This window comes from Electrophorus electricus, chromosome 8 (genome assembly GCF_041902795.1).
Source record: "Electrophorus electricus isolate QZ-2024a chromosome 8, ASM4190279v1, whole genome shotgun sequence".
NCBI lineage: Eukaryota > Metazoa > Chordata > Actinopteri > Gymnotiformes > Gymnotidae > Electrophorus > Electrophorus electricus.
This window is the reverse complement of record NC_137504.1, coordinates 4,297,242-4,324,350: the sequence shown is the minus strand read 5'-3', so window position 1 is coordinate 4,324,350 and position 27,109 is coordinate 4,297,242. Positions and strand designations below refer to the sequence as shown.

Here is a 27,109-nt window from a genome sequence, read left to right as displayed (position 1 = left end):
AGAAATTACTGTGCCAGCAAATAGAGAAATTTAGGAATGACGACATGAAGAGCATAGAGCCCTAAGGAATGTAAACCAGATTGCATTGTGAGTTATCTCACTTATCATGAGTAAGCTCTATGTGCAGGACTCATACCTATTATGATTCCTAGATAGTGATTCCAAATATCACACTGATAATACAACAGAGAGAGAGAGTGTGTAGAGGTCAGATATGGAGTTGGATCACTGTTTATTTCTGATCATAACAGTGATATTTATAAAAATCCTCAATCCACAGCCTGTCTTCATTTACTGCCGCTATTATTCCCTTGTCATCTGCACCAGCCTTTCCCTGTGTCCATGGAAACAAAGAGCTTTACAATTTACCTTACTCTTTTATGCTTCCAATAAATGTGACTGAAAATTCTCACATTTTATCACTGACCAATTCTATGTAATGGGTCTATGCAGCTAAAGGTACTCCAACAGCCGAGAAGAAGAGCTAGGGCATGCCATTTTCAGTTGAAAGGAAAATGCTTTGTAATTGAAGAGTGCAAATAACAGGAACACAGGAATCATGAAAAGGACAAACTAATGGGGAACATTTTCTAAAAACACTAAATGAGAAGACAAAACTAGATGAAACCAAATGCACACATACTACACAGATCAAAAATTGAGCAATTAAACATTAAATTCAAGCTAAATAAGTTCATCAGAGAGGCACAGGACATCCAAGGAATACTCGCTGGGCTCTCAGCCCACTCCTTGAGTACGTGGTGGACGTCACAGTACTTTCCTTCTAAAAAATATCCTGTCAACTATGGCATCAAATATCTGTTACATCGGGGTCCAATCAAAGCAGTTTGCTGTGGTTACACTTTATAGCAAATATGCTAAACTCTAGGGCCAGAAGGCCAATGTTTAGCACAGTATAGTGAGTCACCAAATGCATTTGATTCAACTCATCACTTAATTACCAGCTTTAGTAGAGGTGTTTGAGCAAGGAACTCATCAGGCTGTTAGAATCCAGTACTCCAGGAGCTGAGCACCTCTGCATCAGAGGACATATCTGGGCTGTGCATTGAATTAATTGTAAACAAAGATGCAACCTCAGATAGAAATATGTCTGGTGTCTGATGCCATAGTTTACCATCTAAAACTATAAATGCCACAGTCGACAGGTTGGTTTGTAAAGAAAGGTTTGTATACCTGCACAGATCCATCACATAGAAATTGTCAATTGAAAAGACTAATTGCACATAAAACTAGAAGAAAAACATAAAACATGGAGGCAAAGAAAAGTTTCATTTTTCTGCTTGTGTGTGTGTGTGTGAGAGAGAGAGAGAAAGAGAGAGAGAGAGAGATGATATATTTTTAAACTGATCTGAAATGTGGAAGATTAACTTTCTTTCCGCGCGAGGGTAGACAACACCAAGCATGACTATAGGGTTACAGAATTTAATACGTTTTTTTTTCCTCACCTGAAGGACGAGACCCTCTGCTTAAGCAGATGCAATGAGCTCCCCCTCTGCTCATATGAACGCATGCTGGATAAGATTGCTCACCACTGATACTGCGGCATGTCCTGCAGATGGTGCCCACGAGACGGCGTCCAGCGTGCGTTTCCCCAAATCGCGCGAGGGAAAAAAAAAGAAGAAGAAAAAAGAGAAAAGGGTCGTCTCCGCACGCGGGGCGCGTACGTGAGCGCGTGCGCTTGTCTTTCTCGCAGAAGTCGTCGCGGTGCAGGTAGCGGACGGACCCAGCATGGTAGGACGTTTAACCTCCTTATGCAACGTTGCACCGTGCAGAAACTGTCGGGACGTGGAGTAGCAAACGGGTCTAACGGCAGTGCAGACGAATAGTGGCATATATTCACAAGATCTTTTAAAATTTGACTTATAGCTTATCGTACTAGCTGCTGGCTGAGTTATCTTGAGATTTCTTCATTATGTAGCATAGCTCGCTACAGTTTGAACCTGATAACGAAATAATTTATTTCGGCGATCAAGGTCAGGGTTTAGTTTTTTTTATTTGCGTGTGTTAGTGATCTGGGTGCAAAAATAGATTCAGTGTTCATCGGTTTTAAGATTAGCTCCTTTAGCTCGCTAGCTAATTGTGCAGCTGCTAGTAGGCCTTGGCCTAGCTAAGATAGTTGGTACAGGCATATTTCAGATTTAACCAACTACGGTTTATTTAAAACCATAAATGGCCAAAGTACTGATTCCGTTTCATATCGGGGTTTTTTTTTGCATTGTGGTAAACTCGACATCGATCATTTTTGTAGCCACGTTGTGCGAGTTTAATCCAGCAAGAACACGTGGTGTTTCTGCCCAGGCCTGTGGGTTAGCCAATAACACCGAGATCTTCAGTGTATTCACTTACAACAGGACTATAGACTTCTGATCTTATTTTATCTTCAAGATCCTCAACGTGTTCTTACAGCAGGAATATAGCTAGATTTCTGAGTTTATTCTGATGAGACTTCAGACGGAGTTTTGCATCAAAGTTAGCTACCTGCAGCGGAATTAAACCACGTGTGAAGTTGGGTTAACGTTTCGGTGCGTGTTTTTTTTTTAAGATGCATTGTTGCCGTTGTTATGAACTTGGACGGTGAAGACAGACTTGCTTGCGTGGCCGCTGTGAATAAGATGGTCTGGTTTAACCCTCTCTCTCTCTCCTGCCTAGGTGCTGTTGCACGTACTGTTTGAGCACGCCGCGGGCTATGCCTTGTTCGCGGTTAAGGAGGTGGAGGAGATCGGCATGCTTCTACCCCAGGTACGTCTCATTTGGAAAATGACATTTGAATAAGACTATAAAGTGCCATGCTCATATTGTACAGTTTAACGGTGTCGTCTTTCTTGGCTCAGGTGGAGGAAAGTTTGCTAAATGTTGGGAAACTAAACAGTGTAGTGAAGTTGGCGGCGTTTTTTCCCTTCAAGTCTGCGCAGAGTGCGCTTGAAAACATAAATGCCATTTCAGAAGGTTAGTGAAGTCGAATCTAGATTTTTGTACACGTGTCGCTCAGATGCTATGATGTCAAATAATCTGTCAATCCACTGAGTTTTTGTGCTGACAGCATACCTGAAACTGAGTACCTGAGCAAAATGTTTGATGGACAGTTTAATAACTTGTCTTGGGTAAAAATTCCAAACCACAGGCAACTTTTTCCTAGCTATTAACTGTTCAAATTCTTGTCAGGAGTTGTCCATGCAGACCTTAAACTGTTTTTGGAAACAAACCTGCCTTCTGGCAAAAAGAAGAACCTGTTGGGGGTTGCTGATGGCAAGCTTGGTGCAGCCTTGCAGGAGGAGCTAGGCGCATCCATCCAGACCGGAGGAGTGGTGGCAGAGATACTCCGAGGTTTGAAGAATTTGTCCAAAATTGAATGTGTCGTAGTACAGGAAAGCCTGCTCTGTTGTGATGTGTCCATACTTACTGATATCTGATGGCTGATACTGAAAAGCTGAACAGTCGGGCCTGTGTTTCGAGAACACAGTCCCTAGCTCTGATTCGGTCTGGTAATGAAGTCCTCTGTGTCCCTAGGTGTGAGGCTGCACTTTTCCTCGCTGGTGAAGGGCCTGACTGCTCTGGCAGCCTCTAAAGCACAGCTTGGCCTGGGCCACAGTTACTCCAGAGCCAAGGTCAAGTTCAACGTCAACAGGGCCGACAATATGATCATACAGTCCATTGCCCTTCTCGACCAGCTGGACAAGGACATCAACACGTTCTCCATGCGTGTGCGGTATGCTGATTTGAATGCAGCTCGTGCTCCGGTAAACTAGTCTCAGGGCTTGGCTGGCTGTCTCTGCACGGTGTGCGGGTCTGCTTACAAACTGATGACTAAAGGGAAATTTGCCCTAATGTCTGCCAACTTGTGTTAAAGGTTGTGCAATTTTTCTTGCCCACATTCCCTGTACATCAATCTGTAGGACAGAAATAGGAAGTATACATTTTCTTTTGCCACCTAATATCTTTGTCATTGGCATTTTGCTGGGGTGTGTCTGCTTGTGTGTGCCTTTGAGGTGTCGAGTTGCTGTGGTTCTTCATTCTTCAGCCCTCCTGTCATGGGTGTGCGAAGCCCATGCAACAGAGGGGCTGAGTGCATGTGAATACGCACTCAGCAGCCTCCCAGTGCTTACTGCAGGCAGCACCCCCTCCTGGGCTGGCTGTACAGGAAGAGGAGGAACACTGAAAGCCAGTCCTTGGGCCTACTTGGTCTGTCAGCAGGGCAGACCGCCGCCTGAGGCGGAGACAGCCATCCCGGTTTGGGCTAGCCAGCAACCAAGCTTTTGGTTTTGTGAGCAGCTACTGATCCCAACGTTTTGTGGAAATGGCTTTTTGTCTTTGACGCTGTTTATTCTCTGGCTCTGTGTCTAGTGAGTGGTATGGATATCACTTTCCTGAACTAATTAAGATAGTGAGCGAGAATGCGACCTACTGCAAGCTGGCCAAGTTGATTGGGAACAGGAAGGAGCTGAGCGAAGAGAGCCTGGAGGCCCTTGAGGAGGTCACCATGGACGGCGCCAAAGCTCAGGCCATCCTGGAGGCCTCCCGCAGCTCCATGGGTAATGGCCCCGCTGCCTTAATTCTTTAGGGATGCGATCTGGTTCAGGTGTCGTGATGTCTCTATAATCTGTCAATCCACTGAGTCCACGTGATGACAGCATAGCTGCTTAACTGAACACCCGAGCTGCTGGCGTAAGACGTAGTGCTGGAGCTGCACGGTAGGGCACCGCGAGCACTTGCGCCTGAAACGTTGACCGTTGCCCCCTCAGGTATGGACATCTCCCCCATCGACCTGATCAACATCGAGAGCTTCTCCAGCAGAGTTATCTCCCTCACTTCGTACAGGCTTGAGCTACAGGAATATCTTCGCTCCAAAATGAGCCAGGTGGCCCCCAACCTGTCGACTCTCATTGGAGATGTGGTATGTACCGTTTCTGGCTGCTGGTTGCAGTGACCAGCCCTGTGGGTTTTTATTATTATTATTATTATTATTATTATTATTATTCCTAGTCTTAAATTTGCTTTTAAATAAGCTTAGCTTCTCAACGTTGGCAATGTGTTCTCAAATGTGGTGCTTTATAAAGGGATATTTGCAAATTGGTCTATAATGTATCCTGGGAACGGTGTGTACAAATTGTCCTGCCGCTAACACTGCCTTACGCTCTTAGGTCGGCGCTCGTCTCATCTCCCACGCCGGGAGCCTGACTAACCTGGCGAAGTACCCGGCGTCCACTGTGCAGATCCTGGGAGCAGAGAAGGCCCTGTTCAGGTACTGGGGCACCCCTTCCCTGCTGGGGGTTCCGGCGGCTGCAGTGATGGCAGGGCAGGGGCGGTGCTGCTGCAGTGGTTGATTCGAGTGCGTTTTAACCGCACACCGAAAACGATCCCATGCTCCCCCGAGTCTGAGCAGCCGCCCAGGGCTCCAAGAGGTAGTTAGAGTAGACGCAGCCCCTTTGGGTCCGCTGTAACTTGGGTCACGGTAATGTTTAACTGATGCCTCCAGTGTGTAGACTGCTATGATTTTTGTTCCATAAATCTAGGGCGCTGAAGACCAGAGGCAACACCCCGAAGTACGGCCTCATTTTCCATTCGACCTTCATCGGCCGCGCGGCCGCCAAAAACAAGGGCCGGATCTCCCGTTACCTTGCCAACAAGTGCACCATCGCCTCTCGTATTGACTGCTTTTCCGGTGAGTTTTGTCGTCCGCAGTACACAGTAACGACGAGGCCGGCCAAGCCCTTGCTGTGATGCTCTTATTTTTCGTCAACAGCATTCCACCTCGAGTGGATGTTGAGAAAATGAAACTGAGCAAGGCCGGCAAGTCCTGTGCGTCATGTGCTGTTAGTCTTGCGTCACCGACTCTCTCGTTCTGTATTCCAGAGGTTCCTACTAGTGTGTTCGGAGACAAGCTGCGTGACCAGGTGGAAGAACGTCTGGCCTTTTATGAGACGGGCGAAACGCCTCGGAAGAACTTGGATGTGATGAAGGAGGCAGTCGCAGAGGTTGGTGGCTTGGGGGTTTCTCCGATTGCTGTTTCTCTGCTGTGAGTGATGACTCTTCTTCCCTGACCAGAACATGGAGGCAAAAACTGATTTAATGAGCCTGACACATTGCTCCCATCGGTGACGTTTTCTGGATAACGTGCGAGTCTGGAGTAAGTGTAGCTGTGTCTTCTGCAGGCAAGTGAGGTGGCAGCGGAGATCAAACGCAAACTTGAGAAGAAGGAGAGAAAGAAAAAGAAGCGCGAAAAGAGAAAACTAGAAGCCCTGTCAACGGCTGAGGGAGAGGAGGAGGAGGAGGAGGAAGAGGTCAAAACCGGTGGAGAGCCAGGGTCCTGTGTAAGTGTAGTGTGTTTGCTGGGCCGTTGACGCTGCATGTAACTAGACGTGAGCCAGGCCTTTCCTGTGGCCATGCCTCCCTGGACACCATGCTAGAGGAAAACTTCTCCGAACCATTGACAGACCCCCTGCAGTGGGTTTGATCACTGAAGTGAGCAGGACAGCTGTATGAATAAATTGGCTGTTTATTTCCATATGATTTTAACGTTTTGTTTCCCCTCTCTCTGAAGGAGAATGGAGAGGCCGAGGTGAAGAAGAAGAAGAAAAAGAAGAAGGTTAAGTTGGAAGCGGAGCAGGAAGAGGAGGTGACGACAAACGGACCAGAGGAGACGGCTTCCTCTAAAAAGAAAAAGCGGAAGGCGGAGGCCGAGGTGAAGCAGGAAGTGGAGGCGGAGGCCCTGCAGCCTGAGAAGAAAAAGAGGAGGAGAAAGGTGGAGGAGGAGTAGCACACTCGTTTAACGTACTGTACAGTGGTCTTTGTTTTACTTTACAGAGGTGATGAATGGCAGGATATGGCACAGCATCCTTGGAGTTTAAGTTGATTTCAAAACTTGTCAAATTGTTGGTTTTGTTCATTGATAACCCCCCCCCCCCCCTTGACTGACCACAGCTGTGCCTCGTTAGTTAAAATGCCTCTTGTCATCAGTGGTCAGATTCTGGTTTGAGATGCTTCTCAGCTAAGCTGTAGAAAAATGTCATCCTTCACAATTGCTGTGAGTACTTAAATGTTTAATGAGCTCAGTAAGTGCTTTTGTAATCAGGTCTTGCATGAAGTTTCCTAACCTATCACTTAATCTGGCTTCACCTCCAATGTAGTTGAGGACAACTGTGCCTTGGGGGGAGGTGGTAACTTGGTATGACTGGTCACAATTTGATGAATTCAGATTTAAAGCAGGGTTGTAACTTCCTTTTCACAACCCTTTTTTTAAATAAAATGTATACACATACCGAGTCATTTCTTACCTTGCCCCAGGCTAATGAGGGACAGACACAGCAAGGAAATGGTCAGAGAGTTTATTTGGACAGCAAGGGTAAAACCATTGTTAAAACGATTCTGATCCTGAACTGCTACGTTTCAGCCAATTAACAGGATAAAGAGGGGGATATCACAATGGGAGGAGAAAGTTGAACACAACTAAAAAACCCCTCATTTTAAAAACAAAAGTCACAGGTCAGTAGGGTGCAGGGGCAAACATACAAAAACAGTTTAAAAAAAGGGTTCACCATCAAATGATGCTTAGCAATAATGTACACTGTTATTGGGATCATGTATGTATACAAAATGAAAAGTCTCCCATGTATTCATGATGCTGAGTCTGGTTCAAGTATATTCACCTTCCATTTAGTATTTAGTTCTCATCCTCTTTATTTAATCATATCTTAGCCATTTTGAAATGAACAAAAATGTCCTTCAAAAGGTAATGCAGTAAACCACATTTCATATCCTACCAATACATATATACTGTATAAATACATACATAAATATATTTTACATACAACAGCCAAAAATTTGAAAAGGGGGGGGGGATGAGAACTAAGGGAGATGGTAGTGTGTGTGCATGTGTGTGTATTTATGGGAGTTTAGCACAGCACTGTATAGTCGTCCCTTCGCTCTGATCAGATTGCGGGCTCAGTGTGGCGTGCGTAGGAGGGGCAGGGGACTCTTGCACTACTTAGTTGCCCCAGTAGGGGGAGCTGCCATAGCTGGACTTGTTAACCTGGGTCTTTTGCTGCATGGTGCTGGTCTGGCTCCTCTGACTCGGCCCACCCTGTGCACACAGCACAAAACCGACTCCTAGCTCATTACCTCTGATGTACATTCAATTCTGAGAGGTTACAAACGAATGAATTGCATGCAAATGCTGGGGAGTGTGCAGCTGACCTGGCCATCTTGGGTGAGGTGATGGTGGAGCAGCTGGGAGTGAGGCTGCTGGTGCGCAGGCAGGATGTGGAGAAACGGAGCAGGGGCATAGCCAGGGGCACCACTCGGGGTCAAAGGTCCTGTGCCCCCTAGGGCTGAGGGCAGGTTGAAGGGAGGAGGAGTTCCAGCATGGAAACCCTGCTTATCAAAGGACTGTAACCAGAAGCACAAGAAAACAGTTAGAAGAGAAGACACCCACACATGTGACAGGGAAATGAAGTCTTCAGTACAGATGATTGGGAAGGGGGCCAGTCTGTAAAGGGCCAACCAGACTGCACGTTTTGGTTCCAAGCAAGAGTCTCTCTTACAACTAACGAACTGTTTTAAAGGACCAAGACCAGGAGTCATCAGACAAAAAAAGGAATTAAGTGTTTCCCAGTTTCCACGGGTTAGTATTGACTAAGTGCTTGGTGCTGGAGGGTGAGACAAACCAGGGGACAGATTTTTTTTGTCCAGCACAAATTGCCAAAACATCACTTATAGCAGTTTTAATGCTGTGATGTGCACTGTTTTATATGCCAGTACAAAAGAAATATCCATTATGCAAACAATCCAATTGGCATACAACACTCAAGCCAAGGCCATGACGGAAATGACAATAGGATTTGTTATTACCTGAGTCTTATTGTAAACAGTTCCACTGATATCTGGGACGCCAGAGTTACTGGATGTCACTGAGACCCCTGTGGAGGTATATATGATTTTGGTATATAACATTTGGAGCTAGAATTCTGATCAAGAAAAATGTCTAATTTCTTCCCAAATCTCATGTGTTTTTGCTAAAATCCCCTCTGAAACAAAAGGTGTGCGTGTGTAAGTGTGAACACATGCTACGGTACCTTTCCCTGGGCCAGAGGCAGCAGATTTGGCCTGTGGTTGAGAGCTGTTGTTGTACCCTTTGCTGTACTCTGCTCCTGCTGGGCCCTGTGTCAGGTCATCATACCCTGAGCACACAAACATATCAGGTCATCTAATTTAATCCTTACGGATGCGCCACAGTACTACGCGTGAGTGTATACGTGTGCGCGCGTGCGTGCAAGACTCACCTGAGCTGAAGGTGTGCTGGCCATAGCCGCTGGGCTGTTGGAATGGTGTGGAGGGGTTGTTCAGGCCCATGCCGTGCTGTTTCGCCGAGGCCGGAGGCACGAACATGGTGGGGCCGTACTGGAAGGCGCTGGGGACGCCCGGCACTCCTGGGTAGTAGGGCAGGCCTGTGTAGCTGTAGCCGGGGGGTAGGGCCGGGTTGAGGAAGGCCTGCTGGGCGCTGTGGTGTCCCTGGGGCTGGGGCTGACTCTGGCCTTGGCTCTGCGCCTGCAGCGGCTGTGCCTGCTGGGGCGCGTGAGCGGCCGACAGGCTGGTAGGGGGCGCTGGTGAGGTGGAGTCGCCCCTCCCAAACTTTGTCACTTCACCTTCACGTAGAAGGGGAGGGAAAGAAGGCCTACATATGAGGCTGTGTCATACGAAGCCACTTGTAAAGAAGTCCGTCAGAGGACACTTTTGCCATTCACAAGCAATTTGTGCAAGCTCCATTATGTTCTCTTCGCCCCACTTTTGTTCTCAAAAGTGGCGCGCTTGTCCTGTGTGTTGCTGACATGCGAGAAACAATCTCATAAAAGTACACTGGCCTGAAGTAGCAGGCTTGGTGCCGAGTCTGAAGGGGAGGAACCAGTGCCCTACCTGAGTACGGATTGTTGGCTAGGCTCCCATCTCTGCTGGACAGTGTCGCTGTGGGCCCCGGGAATGTGATTCCATAGTAATCCTGTTGGGTGACAAGTAGGTGATAATGGAAGTAAGATGAAACCAGAAAACACAAGCGAAACTCTCGATGTGCCTTTTCCTTATCTTTTTTAAGGTTATATCCTACAGAACTTTTACTGGAGTAGCAGAAAACATACAGGAGGGCTACGAAATCCAGGTTTGCTGTAAGTATGATGAACAAGCTATGAGCAGACTCACCATAGGTAATCTGGACTGCAGCATGTGGAGGTCTTCATAGCCATAGATTTGCTATAGGACAAAAAACAGCACATCACATGACTTGTCACCACTTGAAAGGCATGCAGCAGCACCAACTTGTGCTGGTAAGGTCAGCATGCCATCTACGCACAGCCTTACTGCAACAGAACTTCTGCAGCAATTTTAACAAGCGTCCTACCACTCACACAGTCACACACAGATTCTCTCTCTCAGTCTCCTACTCAAAGCCAATAAGCGGCCGTGTTCTACTGTTGGAGGGCTGGCACTTGCCGGGTATGCAGGCAGCAGACCTCCAGGCCCCATGATGTACTGGTTGGGGAGCAGTGGCGGAACCCCCTGAGACAAGTTAGGGGGAGCCTTGCCTGCAGAGCAACAGGGCGAGTCCAGATCAGCACACAGCAACAGACGCAGGGCTACTGTTCTCAACAAAATCAACACACAAGCTTTCTACGGGTTCCCTGTGGGCAATGATGGTGTGCTGGAGGGTGGAAACGTAATGTAACTCATAACAGAGGTGCAAAGAGCACTTCACCGTACTTCAACTCCGGCTGGTCTCATGGCAAATCACTAACGTATCAGTGTTAGCCGGGAGTAGATGGGAACACTACAGCAAAAACATCTCTCTGGTAGCATGATATATGGAGGAATTTTCATAAATTACAACAAGCACTATTATATTTAATGGAAGAGATAATGCACCAGCAAAATATTGCATTTAAAAAGACTGAGGAAATAAGTATACTATAATTCTTTAATTAAACATTTACCAAAAAATATAATCCACTGTATTTTATTTGACAGTGTGACAACAGGTTGTTTTTTAAGACTAACTTGTCAAAACATTTTTCATGAAATATGCAGATGTTCAATATTCTAGATAAAACCTGTGATTTAATTCCCAGCAAGAAGATGTTGCCTACACGTAGACGGAAGTTATTTAGCAAACAGGTGCCTCCAAGGCTTGGAAGGCAGTTAAAACGCAGGCGAAGTCTGACCGGTAGAGGAGGAGAGCAGGGGTGTGGTCCTGACAGCAGAGGGCGCTGTTGTGCCGTTGACCCCCAGGCCCAGGGCTGCGGAGTACAGCACGCTGCTGCCAGCGCTCGCCGCACTGTTCACGCTGCTGCTGGGCAGAGCCGAGGCGGCCGCCGCCGAGAACGCTCCCGACGACGGCGGCGGCGGCGGCGGCAGGGAACTCGCGCTGTCCACGCTAGTGTACTGCTGGGGGAGAGAGAGAGGGAGAGATAGACAGAGACGGGTCAGGGAGACATGGACACAGTTACACAGTTGAATACGGCTGCTGCAGTCAAGACTGGAAGACCTGAACAAATAAAAACCTATCCATCTATATATCTAAAATGCTAGCAGGCAGAGCGTACATGGGACACCATAACCAAGTGGCAGGCATAGTATGCAGAAACATCTGTGCCGAGTACGGGCTGGAAATTCCAAAGTCAAAAATGAGATACAGCCCAAAGGTGGTGGAAAATGACCAAGCTAAGATCCTGCTGGACTTCCAGATACAGACAGACAAGATGGTAATAGCAAACCAACCAGACATAGTAGTGATGGATCAATGGCAGAAGAGGGCTGTAGCGATAGATGTGGCAATCCCAAGTGATCGCAACACCGGGAACATGAAAAGCTTGAGAAATACCAAGAGAAGAGCTGGAAGAGATGTGGAGGGTGAAGGCAACTGTGGCTCTCCTGGTAAGTGGAGCATTAGCGCTGTGACCCCCAAACTGGGAGAGTGGCTCCGGCAGATCCCAGGAGCATCATCAAAGATCTCCGTCCAGAAGAGTGCAGACCTGGGAAAAGCCAAGATACTACACTGGACCCTCAAGCTCCCAGGCATCTGGTAGAGGGCCCAAGCTTGAAGCAAAAAGACTCCAACTGAAGCAGACTGAGGCAGAATTTAAACATGACTGCAATGCCTCGTGAAGTGAGAGCCCTGGCAGAGTGAACACATGTCCTGAGTCATTAGTCTCCCAGCAAACAGGACCTGTTTGCTTCAATGGGTTGTTCTTATATTTTTGTCAAACATGACAAATGATTTCTCTCTCCCACAGGTGCATGACACGGTGCACTCTGAATATGTGAATATTGTTTTACATGGTTGGCCTCGACTTGCATTGTGGGTTCTTTACACGTTTGCTCTCAGAGCTTCTACCACTGAACACCAAACTACTAAACACCAAACTCAATTGGTCAGCTGTGTTACAGCCAACCTCAGCAGAACTGGCAGCAGCTGGCAATCTGAAATATGATTCCACTGAATGCATTTTGGACAGTGGAATCATAACAGTGATGCTTCTGAAATTCTATGTATGAACCCATAACCTTAAATCTTCACTGTACGCATTTTAAAAATATTTCAACATATTGTGCATCTGGCAATCGCTTGCTTATACCAGTCGGTCTCAGTACATTTTATTCTGGAGCTATTTTTTGTTGAGTTTGCGGTTTTCTACAGTGTGGGTGCTCGCCACCTCTTCCAGTAATAAGCATGTGAAATCGCACTACATAGTAACACAGGAAAAGTATAACGCAGGTCTAGCTATGACTTCATTTTAGAATTTGATGCCAAGATATATTTAGTAAACTACTTTCAAACATTTCACAACTTCTTAAGGATCCACAGGTGCCATGTAATTTGTGTAACAGACTCACTGTCCAGTTTATTAGGGACAACTATACTCCTGCTCATTGTTATTATTAATCAGTCAGCCAATTATATGGCAGCATTATATGGGGGGTGTGATTGGCGTGACTGACAGTGGCGTGGTTGGTGGCATCAGTAGGACTAGTCAGAAACTGCAGGGATTTTCACGTACAACAGCCTTAAGAGCTTACACAGAATGGTGCAAAAAAAAAAAATCTATCATCCTGTGCGAGGCAGTTCTGTGGGTGGAAGTCGCCTTTTTAATGAGGAAAACGGCCAGATTGATTCGAGCGGACAGGAAAGCTACGGTAACTCAAGTAACCCATATTTTTTATCAACCCTAATGAACAGAAAAGCATCACAAAATGGGCATGTCCAAGCTTGAGGCAGCAGTAGACCAGGCTGGGTCCCACTCCCATCAGCCACGGCCATAAATCCGAGTTATAGTGGATATAAATCTGAGCTATAGTGGCTCACTTCAACAGGAGAGCTGAAGATTAGAATGGACACAACAGCACGAGTCCACCATGACGTGTGCCAACAGCTTAGGCTGGTGGAAGTGGTTTGCCCCTCAATAATCAACCGATCAAATAAATGCTACAGCCTCTCTCAGGAACTCATGGCCACAAGTTACACATCTTATAATGGCTACCTCCAGAATAATACACCAGACGACAAACCACAAATCATTGCAAACTTGTCACGTGACCATTACAATTCATTACCATTCTCAGTCACCAGATTTAAATGTACTTTTGGAATGTGGTAGAACTGGGGATTAGCAGCAGAAATGTGCAGCTGACAATCAAATAATGCACTCACGTCGACAAAGCAAAATCAACATCTTTTCAACATCTTGTGGAAGGCATTCCACAAAAGAATAGTTGCTGTTCTAAGAGCAATTGGTGGTTTTAGTCTGAATTATGGTGATCCTAATAAAGTGATCAGCGAGTGTGTGCCTCTGATCACACTCACCGTTAGTGAAGCGCTGGTACAAAGTGCTGATACTGAATGGCCACTGCTCACATGACTACTGGCAGAAAGAAAGCAGAGAAACAAACAAACAGTCAGTGGTTCGCACACCTCCAGTGTGAGAAGGGAGTAAAAGGGCACGGGGGCCAACCAGACTCACCTGCTGAGGGGAGTCAGGCTGGCAGAGGGCAGCTCAGGGGCCAGACTGGATAGGGCTGAGCTGTGGGGGGTAACGGAGGGGGGCAGCAGAGACGAGGGGGCAGAAGGTGCAACACTGGTACTGCTGCCCAAAGAGGGAGACTCTGGCTTCGGAGTGGAGGAGCTCGACGCGGCTAAAAGCAGGGTGGACGGAGAGAAGGTTAAGGCATGCTGAAACAGACACCGGAGGGTCACACCCTGGAGCGAGCTGAGTCCAAACTCCACTTACAGTCTAGAGCAGCAGAGGTCCGTACGCCATTAAAACCATTCTGTTTGAAGACAAAAACAAGAACAAACGGTATGCATCCACCTTCGTGTGAAAACAAAACATGCATTTCATACAAAGGAAATTCCACTTTCAACAAAAAACAAAGCCAGGTCGTCCATCCAGTGTTACTAATGGCACGGCTTGATAAGGGCGTACATCTCTGACCTCAGCAATTCTTTAGGAAACGATTCTGAATATTATGATGTGAGAATTCTCTCAAATTTTACCAAATCAATTAATTTGATCATTTGAATTCAGGTCAGATTTATTAAAAGAGGAGAGGAAAAAAAAAAACACACAAATCTATACATACACCCACATACCAAATGCACCGAAATATACATTGATCTGCCACAACATTAAAACCACTGACAGCTGCCGTGAATAAGACTGTGATTGTGTCATTACAACAGCACCTGTCCAGGGCTGGGATATATTAGGCAGTCAGTGCAGCCAGTCCTTTCTTGAAGCTGACGAGTAGAAGCAGGGAAAAATGAGTAAGCGCAAGGAACTGGGCAATTCGGACAGGGACCAAACTGTGCCGGTTAGTCAGCTAGATCAGAGCATCTCCAGAAACAGCAGGTCTCATGGGGTGCTCCTGGTATGCAGTAGTTCGTACCGAGCAATGGACCAAGGTTAACCTGGAGACAGAGTCATGGGCACTCGAGGCTCAGTAACGCACGTGGGAAGCCAAGGCTAGCCTGTCTGGTCGGATTCCACAAACCAACTAGAGCACAAATTGTGACCCATGCTGACCGTCCCTCACCAAAAGGGCCTAGAATGTGAAATGTGGTCATCAGAACTGGACCATGCAGCAGGTGGCCTGATCTGATGAATCACATTTTGTTTTGCATCACGTGGACGGCTGGGTGCGTGTGCATCGTGTACCTGGTGAGAAGATAGCACCAAGAGGCTCTATGGGAAGGCAATTCTTGCTGGGAAACCTCAGGTCCTGGCATTCACGTGGATGTTACTGTGACGCATACCATTATCTGGGTATAGTGCTGCAGACCAAGTGCACCCATTCACAGCAATGGCATTACCTAATAACAGTGGCCTCTTTCAGGAGGATAATGTACCCTGCCACACTGCAAAAATTGTTCAGGAATGGTTTGAATAAAATGTTCAAGGTGTTATCCTGGCCTCCGAATTCCATAGATCTCAATCCAACTGAGCATCTGTTGGATGTGCTGGAAAAACAAGTCTGATCCATAGATGCCCCACCTCACAACTTAATGCATGTGCCGCTAACATCATGTGGCCAAACACAACAGGACATCTTCAGAGGTCATGTGGAGTTCATAACTCGACAGACCAGAGCTGTTTTGGCAGCAAAAGGGGGACCTACACAATATTATGCATGTGGTTTTAATGTTATGGCTGATCAGTTTAGAGATAAAAACAATTTTGCAAACTTTACATTCTGATTTTTTTTTTTTGGTAAATAGCCTGAAAATTTTATTTTGACCAAGAGAAAAATGAGCACTTCAGTGAATAATATATATATATAAAAAATTGACAGTTACAATTTAAAGTGGCTGAATTGCCAACTTCACATTGATGCATTGCAATGCATCTTTATACCTGTACTAAATACTAAAGCCCCTGGTCATCACAACACACTGGCCAGTGTTAGGCAGCCAGGCCATGAGGAGCACGCACTCTCACTCACAGAGACTGGGCCTGGAGGCTCCTTGCTCTGAGAGAAGGTCAGTCTTGAGTGAGGCGCTAATCCACAGTCGAAGCTGTTCCCAGCTGAAGATGCCGCCGAGGAAGCCGAGGAGGAGGAGGAGGAGGAGGAGGAGGAAGAAGAGGAAGAGGAGGAGGTCGCAGGAGCCGTGGCAGCGCTAGGAGTGGTCAGAGACGGAGCCAGGCTGGGCAGAGCTACGGAGGGAGATGGGTAGATGCTGTCGGAGGAGACCAGAGGCATCAGCAGGGGGACAGGACTGGCCATAGATTCACTGTAGAGACAAAGACATGGTGCCATCAGTGTGCATACAATATACAATCATTCATCAGATGGCCTGAACCTTTAGCAATTGTGGCATTAGTAGACACCCCCCCCCCCACTCCCCCCCAAAAAAACAACACAAAAACAGTTCAGCCCCATCAAATTCTGTCTACAGAAAGTATTCAAATAAAAATGAAGAAGAATCTTGCCTCCATAAAATATATCCCAACTATAGAACAGCATCAATAATGGACTGTTAAGAGCCAGATGCAAGTTTCCCTGCTAACGCACCTCATAGGTTTGGAGTAGAGGCTGCTCTGGGTCTGAGAAACAGCTGTGGCCTCTCGCGTGCTTTCACTGTTACAATTCTCCGGCTGGCTGAAGTCCGGCATCGGCGACTCCGAGCCAAAATCCAACGCGCCAAACTGCACGTTGAGCCCGGACACGTCTGTCGAGCCAGGCATCTCCACCGCAGAGGAAGGAATCTAACGCAAGCACAAAGGATTTTCTCCTTTCATACCACAACTTCACATCTTGCATGTGACTATCCACATCTTAAACATGCGATTCAGCCAATTAAGATGATTTACATGAAATCAATCAAAACTGTAATGTGCTGTGGGCCATCAGGGAGGGAGCGCTGAACTGGTACAACATTTTGCATCATATGCTCCCATGGACTCCTGCTCGCCACCTCCGTTAAGACACCTGCCAGGCAACATAAGCGCTGAAGAGCGCCCTCACCTTGGAGGTGGGAGGTATCCTTCGTTTCTGTGTCTTCATCTGGCGGTGCTGCGTGCTGCTGGCCTGGGGGTCTGCAGGCTGCACCACCGTCAGAGGGGGATGAGAGGGCTCCGGTGCTTTGGAGAAGCCCTCCAGGGAGCCCTGTGGGGGCGTTGCGCCGGTGAGCGGCGGAGAGCTGGCCTGCCCGGCCAGAGGCAGAGGGCCCGAGTGGCTGAGAGAGCTCGGCTGCCGCTGGCTCAGCTGGCTTAGCACCAAGGAGGGTTCTGGTTGCATCTTAAACTCCCCTGGAGGGCAGACACAGAGGGGATGATCACCCAGGTTCAGTCACCATTTTCAAACAGTGAGAAAGCCCAAGATGGCACAAGAGAGGGGCTGTTAACGATAACGGGTGTGGACTGCCCCGAGTGTGCAAGGCAGGGTTTTCAAGGACATACTGGCATGTGTCAGAAATGCACTGCGGCGCCAGTGTGTTGCTGATTTGTTTTAGGCATGTTCTTGGGCTGATTCACTTTAAAAGCAAGAAGATGCAACCTTTCTGCAGATTTGGAAACACATTCAAGAATATTGACATTACTGTAAAATTGATCAACCTAGATATCATCATCTTACAGAGCTTAATTTAAGCAAAAATTTTAAATCACAGCGAATGATAGGATTTTACCTATCATCAAATTAGCCGCATAATGCTCTATTGGCTAACCATGCATCAAAGTATAACCCATCAAAAGCTCAGCTCTTGCACTTGTAGAAACTGTCTGAGAATCTCTCTACAAGGAAAACAGTCTGAACTGGTACTTACGACTGAATTGGGAGGACAGTGAAGCAGAGCTCTGGGGTTTGATGTCCCAGGAGGAAGAGGGGACAGAGATCCCCGTCCCTGGCAGCCCTCCTCCAGGAGCACAGCTGGTCCCCGTGCTGGGAGGCTGCGAGGTAAGCTGCCCAAGACCTGGTGCCTTCAGTTGCTCCAGTATCTGTTGCCCAGCAGTCTGTCCCAGCTTAGGACCACCCAACTCCCCAAACCCAGAGCCTAGAACTGAGGACTGCACACACACACACACACACACACACACACACACACATGGATCACACACGCACACACTTCAGTCCCAAAAATTCCCAGCAGACTTTCACTCAAACACTTACTTTTCTTGCACTATTAATGCAATGCAATGCAATAATTCAGTCTCAAGTTAAAGATAAAAGCTATATGGCAAGATGGTGCAGTCCAGAGCCATCGTCTCAGGCCATTCAGTGAGCCACACCGGCCTCAAGTCCCCCTTGCCAGGGGCTCACCAGGGTGGCGTGTGCGTAGCTGGTAGTGCCGGTGGTGGGGCCTCCATTGCGGGTGGGCTGGTGGTGGGAGTTGGTGAACACCAGGCTATGGCTGAGCCCCTGTGCGGAGGCCGGCTTCAGACTCCCCAACTCCTCCCGGCCAGCAGGTTTCTGCAGCAAAGATGCCAGGTCCAGACTGCACGCCAGGCCACACGCACAAACACAGCAAGGTCTTTTAACCAACATTTTCTCAGGAAAGAAGCCCAAATCAGGACATTAATATGAGGTTGTTAAATGTAATTCTTATACCTTTGTCCAGGGGTGATGTGGTTCTCGGCTGGACGCGCACATGAGGAGGTGAAAACTTTGGTCTCGGACAGCTGGAAGGACAAACGGATTGTGAGCCACCAAATAACTCAGGTTCCTGGCTATTCAAATAGCCTGATTAATATTTAGAAAGAAATGTCCATGTAACTCTGGGTGATTAATAGCTCACTGCTTGACTTACACTCACATCCTCACTCCAGTCTTCAGCTGCCCAGTCTTCCAGAGTGCTCCGCCATGCCACTGCACAGCCATGACAGAGAAAAGCAAACATGCAATAGTGAAAACAGAGCAAGCGTGCAGGACTACGTTGCAGTCTCTCCCCCCCCACAGAATGCCAGGCTATGCTTTAGCGCCCGTCTCTCACCTGTCCCGTCCGTGGCATCATTGGCCCCCGATTCCCAGACATCAGCGTGCGAGTTGGTCGTGCCGCCGTCCGAGGTGTAGTCCGCCGGGTTAAAGGTCCTGAGGCGAAAGAGTGGACAAGCAGAGTGAGAACGGAGTTTGGATAGCACCCGCTAGAATGGGACAGTGGAACTCCTTTTAAGCGTGAGGATCATGCTGTGAAACCCACAACTCTCCTTACCCCATCCCCTGTGCTGTAAACCTGCTGGTCCCTGGTGCCCGGCCCCTTCCCCTGCCTCCAGATGCTGTGAGCACAAGAACACGCAAACGTGTAACGTGAAAGCAGCATGCCAGGAGGGTAAAGAGAATGCTAGAGTGTGCGTGTGTACGTGTGCGTACCTCTTGCTCGTCCTCTACGGCCACGGTCTGCTCCCTTCTCCACGGGTGCAGAGTCCACTCCATTCTCCTCAGCACGCGCTGACGGCCACAAATTTAGAGACAGACGCAGAGGGAGGAAAAACTCAGAATCTTCACAAGAATAAATATATATGCAAATAAAAATAAAACTACTTCACATGTATTTTCACTCATAACTGAATTACCAGGGCAAAGGAGCACAGATGAGTGTGCTTACATTCTGTATGAGAATGAGAATCTATGCAGAAACAATTAAGCTTTGATTTCCTCTTAATTTCAGTCCAGCTCCACAGAAGGAAGCAGTTCTCAGTAAAGAAGTGGGTTTATCTGAACTGATAAACTAGCGGCGGTTCAATAGATGACAAAAAACCCCAGCATGACACAGATGCCCCTGTACTCAAATTTTCAATACTTTGAAATACACTGATATTCTTTACCAAGCAACAAAATGCAGTCTTCACATAACCCAGCTTCTTTTGGGTCAGCCATAGTACAGGTCCCCTGGAACTGAGAGGGTTAAGGGCATTGCTCAAGGAGCCAACAGTGGCTGCAATGGCAGAGTCGGGATTCGAACCGACAGCCTTACGACTGATAGTCCAAAGCCCAAAGTTAGGGGAGTAACAGCATTTATTTACCCCAAACCGGCATGGTACACATTGTGGGTCAGTACGTGTAGTCGTACAGAGAACATGCAGTAGCCCATGTGTAAAGGCTGACTGTAATGCTTAAGCCATACTGCACAAGCGCCAGATCCACCAGACACAACAAGCTGTAAGCCGTACGCAAGTTAGCAACATGCTATCTTAGCTCAATTTTATTATGACTGCATTTGCAATAGTGTAACGAATGACACACAGGAGCAATAGCCTACTACTTCTTTCAAATCAGCTGTACGGGAAATTTTCAAGTTCCCATTGAACTGAGTGGCAAACGTGGACAGTGTGTCATCGTTGTAGGCTTGACGTCCAGGAACACGTGAACATTCTAATGCATGTTCAGTGGCATCACTCAGATGTGCCAATCATTTACATTTCCACACTTGACTTACCATTGTAACATGATTTGAAAAGAGGCAAATGCAGTGATAAGAGTCTTGCAACTACTTATAACTGCTGCTTTTCTGCAGCATCTAGAATCTAAAATAGAAAACACTGAGGAAACAATCATCATTTACATTTCATCAGGTGGCTTTAGCTTTAAATGTTGAAATATAGCTAATAAGAGATGCTTTTCGGTTTTTATAGCCGACTGTGACCTATTGCCTTTTTAAAAAAAATACATGACATTAGGTAGAACAAAACTGTTACTTGTAGTATTGTCTGTTCAAAATAAATAAACTTAGCCTCATCCTATGCAGTCAGGGGGTTTTGTTGCCACCCCGGGTACCAAACCAGGACTCCTGTGTTCCATTACACCACTAATAAGGTTTCTCTCTTAAATCACTTCTGCAAAAACCTACTGGGACACTTAAAACTCAAATAACCAAAAAGGTGGTGTGACTAAGGTGGTGCATAATTTAACCCCAACAGCTTTGAAGGGATTCATGTGAAATTCAAATAATGGGCAAATATCAGCCACACATCAACTCAAATATTCATATTCATTATGCAACAATGACTACTCACAGCAAATACAATAATATAAAACATGAAACATCAAGTGTGTGTAAGTGTACTTTAGTCCAAACTAAAATGTTGCTGATGTTCACACAAGCAATGCAGATATAGTGGAATGAGAGAAACAGAAATACAGCTATTGTGCCAACAACATTAATAACCAAATTATTTTTAATTAACTCCAGAAACATTCAGTTGTTGACAGAAGTAAACGCTGAGGCCACTACTGGATGCTTTAGGACAATGTCAAGTTAGCTTAGCTGTCAATAGCACTTATGGCTCTTAGCCCATGAATAAGATAAATAGTTGTCAGGAGGAGTGGTATTGAAAACAGGAGCAATCACCAACCTCTTGGAAACCCTGTACATGTCACTGTGCCAGACCTACAGGTGTTTGGCCAGACTTGATGTGTTAGCAGCCTCAACCTCATTTTAAGCCCATTTTACAAGAGATGCAGGAATCGTGTCTCAGCACATTGTAAGCAATACGCTCCTGCATTAATCAGTGTGGCCCTGTTACAGCAGCCATGCGCGGTAATGTTTACAACAAGCAAAAAATATGCTTTGGGTCTAAGCAATCTGTACCTAGAAACAGCACAAAATTAAGTATTATTGCTGTATCATACAATCTAGGACCATAAAACAAAAATAGCCAGCCTATGCTATATTTCTAACAGTATTAACACAAAAGGTCTAGACTTTTGTTTTTACTTTTTTACTATTCATCAGTATTTGAACTTTTCAAAGGAAATCTATGACAAAACTCAACACAACCAAAGCTGTTTTACATTAAAACATGCAGAGAAAATGCAGTCACCAAAGCCGAACTGTTAACAGATACTTTATGATCTTCCCCACGGAAGTAGGTTACCATTAAGCTCATCCCCATTCCTATTGTCAGTGTAGGAATAGTTTTCATTGTGTCCCTATACACACAGACTACCTTGGAGCTTTGTGTCTGGTGTGGAACAGCAAGTGTCATGACGTGGCTTGACCTGCTGCACCCGCCACACCACTTCTGCTGTAAAAGGGCTTTAGCTGGAGCTGTTCTGAAGCACCCTTCACATACTGGCTTACTAACGTCCTTTGCCTTTTTGTTATTATTTGCCAAAGTATTTCCACACGGCACTCTCGAGGTTCTCTTCACCAGTTAAGACTTCACCAGTTAAGCTGCTATTTTAGCATGACAAACCACAACGCTAGTGGACATTATATATTTTATATATATATATATATATATATATATTATCGCTATTAATATATTATGAGAGCCTGCGTGAATAAAAATAAAGCACAAGAAGGAAACAGCATTTGACATAAATAGTAGACACTGCAGACATTAAACAAGTATGGTATCGTTTCAAAATGCTCCGTGTCAAAAATATTGATGCATATTGACAACAATAACACAGATAAAGCAAAAAAAAAAAAAAAACTAAACAAAAATACAACAGCAGACTCATATTTTGCAAAGAACTTTGCTCCTCCATGTACCCAAGCAGTCTGAAACAGCTGAGATGGCCTAACGCCTAATCTAATCACGCTACATAAAGTGAGAGCTTGCAAGCTAGTCTGAGGCTCGATGAAAGCGAAAAAAAAAAAAAAAGCCTGACCATCTGCTGAGAGGTCAGCAGGGACTCTGGAGGGCCTGACGACAGCCAAGGCTCATCTTACCTGGCCTGTTGCGGCTGGCTCCTCTACCTCTGCGGTTGGCTCCTCCACGAGCCTTGCTGCTCTCCTTCTCGCCTCTCTTCTCCCCGTTCTCCTTGTTCTCCTTACTTTCTGAAGAAACACCATCCTTTCCTAGGCTCTTCTTCTTCCCCACGGTCTCCCAGGAGGTCTACAATGGGCAGAGATGAAGAAACAGTCACTGTGATGAGTAGCCAAGGAGTGTAGAAGTGAACTGCTGGACAGGGTTGTGGAGCTTGTGCCATGAATAAAAGTGTGATTGAACTGAATGACACTGACCGTTTCCACATGCGTCAATATTTCAAAGCTATGCAGAACAGCAAAGTATACTGGCTACGACTGGTTACCACGTACACATTTTACAATCAGCAACCACCTTTATGCCTTCCCACATAGGAGGGAAAACACCATTGTTTTTTTTTACATCTACCATAAAAAGAATATTCAACTAATTAAGTAGACAGGATTTATTTTGGATTGTCCATTTCATTAAGCATATAAATTACACTTTTCAAAAATTGCTACAACCACATTACTGGTCACTATAGGAAAATTAAAAACATACAGACGGTGAATAAAAGTGAAGGAAAAACACTTAACAACTCGCATTGAGACCATGTTGCATGCAGTGGCCTCGTATGATAGGGAATTACCCAGCAATGAACTCCAAGGAACAACCCACTTTCCCAGAGTTCTCCCAGAAATCACAATGCAACAACTACAAGCACAAGGCTCTCAGTTTTTATTCAGACTTATGCCCAATACTCATAAATAAAGAGGTGTCAGCTCGATAAGAATCAGTTGTATAGGCAGTTAAACAATGTCTTTTACTCCTAAATAAAAATAACAATTCCTATACAAAACAAGGCAATAAAAACATTTTAAGTCAATACACATTAATCTTCAAAACAGGTGAGACATTCAAGATGGCCTGTTTGAAGTGTTTTTGAAAGTTTTTTTTTTTTCTGACAGTTATGCAATGTAGTACAAAAACAACTGGCAGAGGTCAGTGTGGGCTGTTTGTAATGAGGGCACGCTCTACCGTGTCAGAGGTTCCCTCCAGCAGGAAGTTGATGGCTCTGTTGACATCCTCATTGCAGTCATGGAGAGCAATCATGCACTCATCCTGGTTCTTCCCTGTCACCTCCATGAGCTATAAGCGCAAAACAAATATACAGGATTGGACACAAAGTTCAACAGGACTATGTAAGTTCACCAAGCTGCACAATTCTTTGGTGGAGTTTTTAAGCTCTCTAACCTGGTTGACTTTGTCTTCAAAATCTGCATCGTTTTTGTCATAGATCATCTGGGCAAGTCGAATCTGTTCGGCTGTAGCCTGTAAAAAACAGGCATGCGGAACAGGAGAAGAGCAAACTTAAGAGGCACTATTAAAATCAAATGAGAAATGCCAGGGAGAAAACCACAACTTTTGAGAGCAACGTGGCAAAACAAGCTATCTTATATGAGCTAATTTTTTAAATGCAGATTTGAAAGCAGCGACTATAGACTAGACAAAGAATATTTTATATTAGACAAAGAGTAGATTTATGTACAAACACAAGGAGAGTAGTTCCTGCATACCTGAAGCTGTTTTTGTGGTTGTGTGGTCTGTGTGGTTGTGGGCAGCACTTTGTCCCGAGTGCCCCGGGCCCGATCGCTGCCCAGCGAGGTCATCATATACAGTATATACAAAACAATGTATGTACAAAATAGAAAAATCTGAAAAATAAACATACACAAAGAGGTGGTTACTTCACTTATCAGAACAGGCTGCAGATCAAAAGATCCACATATTAAACAATCCAAAGTAAAAATCATTCAATCATCATCATCCTCCAAAGAACTTTCACTATGGGGTATGTGCAGGGTTAAATGTAATTGCCAAGCAGAAACACAGGGACCATATCAGATTCCTTTCCTCCTAAATCCAGTTGGGCAAGATTGAGCAATTCTGTGACCACCAGAAACACTTAAGCCACACATGCATAAACACGCACACACATCTCTCGCTTGGCTTAAACAGAGGCCAAGCAAGACTGAAGTGGTGTCCACTTACACATCACAACTGTAACTCTCACTGTCCTAATACCACAGTATAACAGCATTCCACATGGCCACTCCCTAAGTGAAAGTAAATCTGAAATTCTGTAAGCAATAGCAGCATTCAGGAAAAATCTTCAAACAGCACTGAAAATGTGGTTAAATCTGTCAAATCCAACACCTCAGTGTGGGCAGGAGCCAAAACACAAGATTCCTACTGTGCACAGATGAGCATGTCTTTTGTGATTAAATCTTACTCATTTACTTATAAGATTTGAAGGCTACAAATTTCCAAAATACTAAACAATGGCAGGTAAACTGATAGGTCTTATGAAGACAACACGGTATTAAACGTCTACAGAAACATCAATGTCACATCAATTAATGCACTCACACAAGTGTCTAAAATAAAGATAAAATTGTATGTGATTCAAGTCCCTCTGTGCTCCCAGAACAGAAGTTACTTTTTATTTTGCTAAAAAAAAATATCATCAAGAGATAAGCCAATAGATAAAGTTCAGAATGTCACATTAAAATCTCAAGATCTAGAAAAGTTAAATGTCTCAGAGAATCAATGACAAGCTCATTTTTATGACTTCTTAATACCTTTTTTTTTTAAATCAAGTCTGAGAGCCAATACCTTTAAACACAATTCAGCTATACCATTTTATTACAGATCAATTACTGCAACTGAAATCACTATTACCAATATACACAGCTTCGGGGAAAATGCCGCCATCAGGAGGACCAAGCCGTCGACCTTATTGTACATTTTTAAACGTTTCCAAGCCACATCATAGTCAATTCTAAGCAAAGATGGATCCAACAGGTCTTTCTCTTCTCCTCACTCTTTCCTGTGATGCAAGAAGCCAGCTATATACATATGAGAAGAATTGGTTTTGAACGCTTGACACTGACCCACAATTACTACTGCTATAGAAGAGATGCTTTAGTTGTGCTTTTGACGACAGCCGAAAAAGCAAAGCCGATGGCAAGAAGAGGAGCCGACTTTAACACTATAGTCGTCTGAAGCACCAGTCCAGAGAGCCAGACCAAAACAGAAAAAAAGAACAAAGCCTGATGTCGCTCTCTATGGACCTCCGGTAGAGTCGCTGAGCCCGCAGCTGCACAAGGGGGAGACAAGTTTGGTCTCTCCATAAAACAGCAGGACTCGGCTGACAAATCTGATAAAAGCATTACAAACATTAAGCGTCATTTATTAATTTGCAACTCACATTAAAAGCAAAAAAAGGTCACGATTGCTGAATCTCGGCTAACGTAGCTAGTCAACGCTTTGATTTCGACACGGCTTCTAATAAACACAGGCCTGCGGGTTTTTTTTCTTTTTTTCCTTTTTTTTTTTTTTTTTTTTTTTACATATAGGCACAGCTAAGAATATTCGCAAGGAATAGCACTAGTACAACCCACCCAGGCGAACCAAACAAGAAGCAAGTCACGGTGCAAACAATAGGATGTAGATAATTTATTGCAGCGACATTTTCAATAATCCAGATGGCTAGCCAACAGGCTAACTTATTAGCCACTGACAATCCATCCTGTCGTGTTTGGGTTCATTTGTTTCCATAAAAATGATTTTAAAAAATTCATATGAGACATTAAATTAGCGGCACACGAAATATTTAACCCTTGACTCTGATCTCGAACACAGGCATCAACCATATATATTAGCACAACAGCTAACGCCAGTTTGCGAGACTGTGGGACCCCTTTGTCCTATAACTGGCTAACTCGCTGTTGCTAAGCTACCGGGTTGCTCACGGAAAGCAGGACGGGCTTAGCTCACCTAGCTGGTAAACCTACGGCCGAGCCAACGTCCTCGTCAAACGGCGATCCTGTTTCACACACGCTAAATCAACAAACGGATCGTATATCGGTTGCTGAGAAGGAAACGAGCGGCCGCATCGCTGTGGGTCCGCGATCAAAGCGAGCGGATCGGCGTGTTATTGAGGAAAAATGGCCACACACAGCAAAGTCGACGCTAGCCTGCCGGGGAACATGCTAACGCTACAGGCACAAAAAACACACACACTTCAGTTATTTTTCACGTCACACGCTGAACGATAAAGGAAAACGCAAAGTTTCGTCCATCGCGTATTTTATAAATTGTAAGCGCGTCTTTGAACGCGTGAGTGAGATTTGTTGGGTTTTTTTTGGTTATTACCTGCTAACACGCTTCGCACAGCCAGCAGCAGACACCGTCACGTGACACGCCGCGCCGCCCGATGCAGAACGGCAGCACGAGGCCGCGCGCTCAGTGTGCGCGCAGTTTCGCACACACAATGGTCCTGCGCTCGTTAAGGTTTTACATCGGCCCGCATCATCAAACAACTAGGCACGACGCCTTCTGTGATGCTTTTCTGTTAAGTA

At 45.7% G+C, this 27,109-nt stretch overlaps 2 protein-coding genes and 2 non-coding genes across 12 annotated transcripts; 3 read left to right on the top strand and 1 right to left on the bottom strand.

Moving 5' to 3' along the window:
* Positions 1-1,596: 1,596 nt before the first annotated feature.
* Positions 1,597-7,637, top strand: nop56 (NOP56 ribonucleoprotein homolog). 2 transcript variants are annotated; one of them, XM_027003663.3, is made up of 12 exons: positions 1,597-1,752; positions 2,671-2,760; positions 2,853-2,967; positions 3,184-3,345; positions 3,529-3,727; positions 4,363-4,550; positions 4,761-4,912; positions 5,160-5,260; positions 5,532-5,680; positions 5,872-5,993; positions 6,171-6,329; positions 6,560-7,637. In XM_027003663.3, the coding sequence occupies exons 1-12, from the start codon at positions 1,750-1,752 to the stop codon at positions 6,773-6,775; spliced, it is 1,656 nt and encodes a 551-aa protein (XP_026859464.2). In that variant the 5' UTR covers positions 1,597-1,749; the 3' UTR covers positions 6,776-7,637. The 2 variants fall into 2 exon arrangements, with proteins under 2 accessions (XP_026859464.2, XP_081575978.1); XM_081719852.1 differs by lacking the exon at positions 6,171-6,329.
* Positions 5,731-5,803, top strand: LOC113573474 (small nucleolar RNA SNORD56). The gene has a single exon (XR_003410211.1). It is a non-coding gene; the product is annotated as a small nucleolar RNA SNORD56 (small nucleolar RNA).
* On the top strand, positions 6,034-6,100 carry LOC113573473 (small nucleolar RNA SNORD57). Its single transcript, XR_003410210.1, has one exon. It is a non-coding gene; the product is annotated as a small nucleolar RNA SNORD57 (small nucleolar RNA).
* ubap2a (ubiquitin associated protein 2a) lies at positions 7,328-27,031 on the bottom strand. Of its 8 annotated transcripts, XM_081719849.1 has the most exons (28): positions 26,904-26,953; positions 26,526-26,746; positions 24,263-24,400; positions 23,940-24,017; positions 23,724-23,834; positions 22,667-22,832; positions 19,360-19,437; positions 19,202-19,265; positions 18,983-19,080; positions 18,800-18,858; positions 18,601-18,671; positions 18,313-18,487; positions 17,819-18,059; positions 17,020-17,303; positions 16,567-16,760; positions 15,997-16,285; positions 14,286-14,325; positions 14,019-14,190; positions 13,862-13,919; positions 11,223-11,445; positions 10,498-10,589; positions 10,207-10,257; positions 9,928-10,009; positions 9,297-9,659; positions 9,090-9,194; positions 8,866-8,933; positions 8,212-8,403; positions 7,328-8,098 (listed from the first exon to the last, which is right to left on the bottom strand). In XM_081719849.1, exons 3-28 carry the CDS (start codon positions 24,356-24,358, stop codon positions 8,003-8,005), a joined length of 3,546 nt encoding a protein of 1,181 aa, XP_081575975.1. In that variant the 5' UTR covers positions 24,359-24,400; positions 26,526-26,746; positions 26,904-26,953; the 3' UTR covers positions 7,328-8,002. The 8 variants fall into 8 exon arrangements, with proteins under 8 accessions (XP_081575975.1, XP_035383400.1, XP_035383402.1 ...); XM_035527507.2 differs by lacking the exon at positions 26,526-26,746 and having other exon boundaries at positions 26,904-27,031; XM_035527509.2 differs by lacking the exon at positions 26,526-26,746 and having other exon boundaries at positions 11,223-11,442; positions 26,904-27,031.
* Between the last annotated feature and the right edge of the window lie 78 nt (positions 27,032-27,109).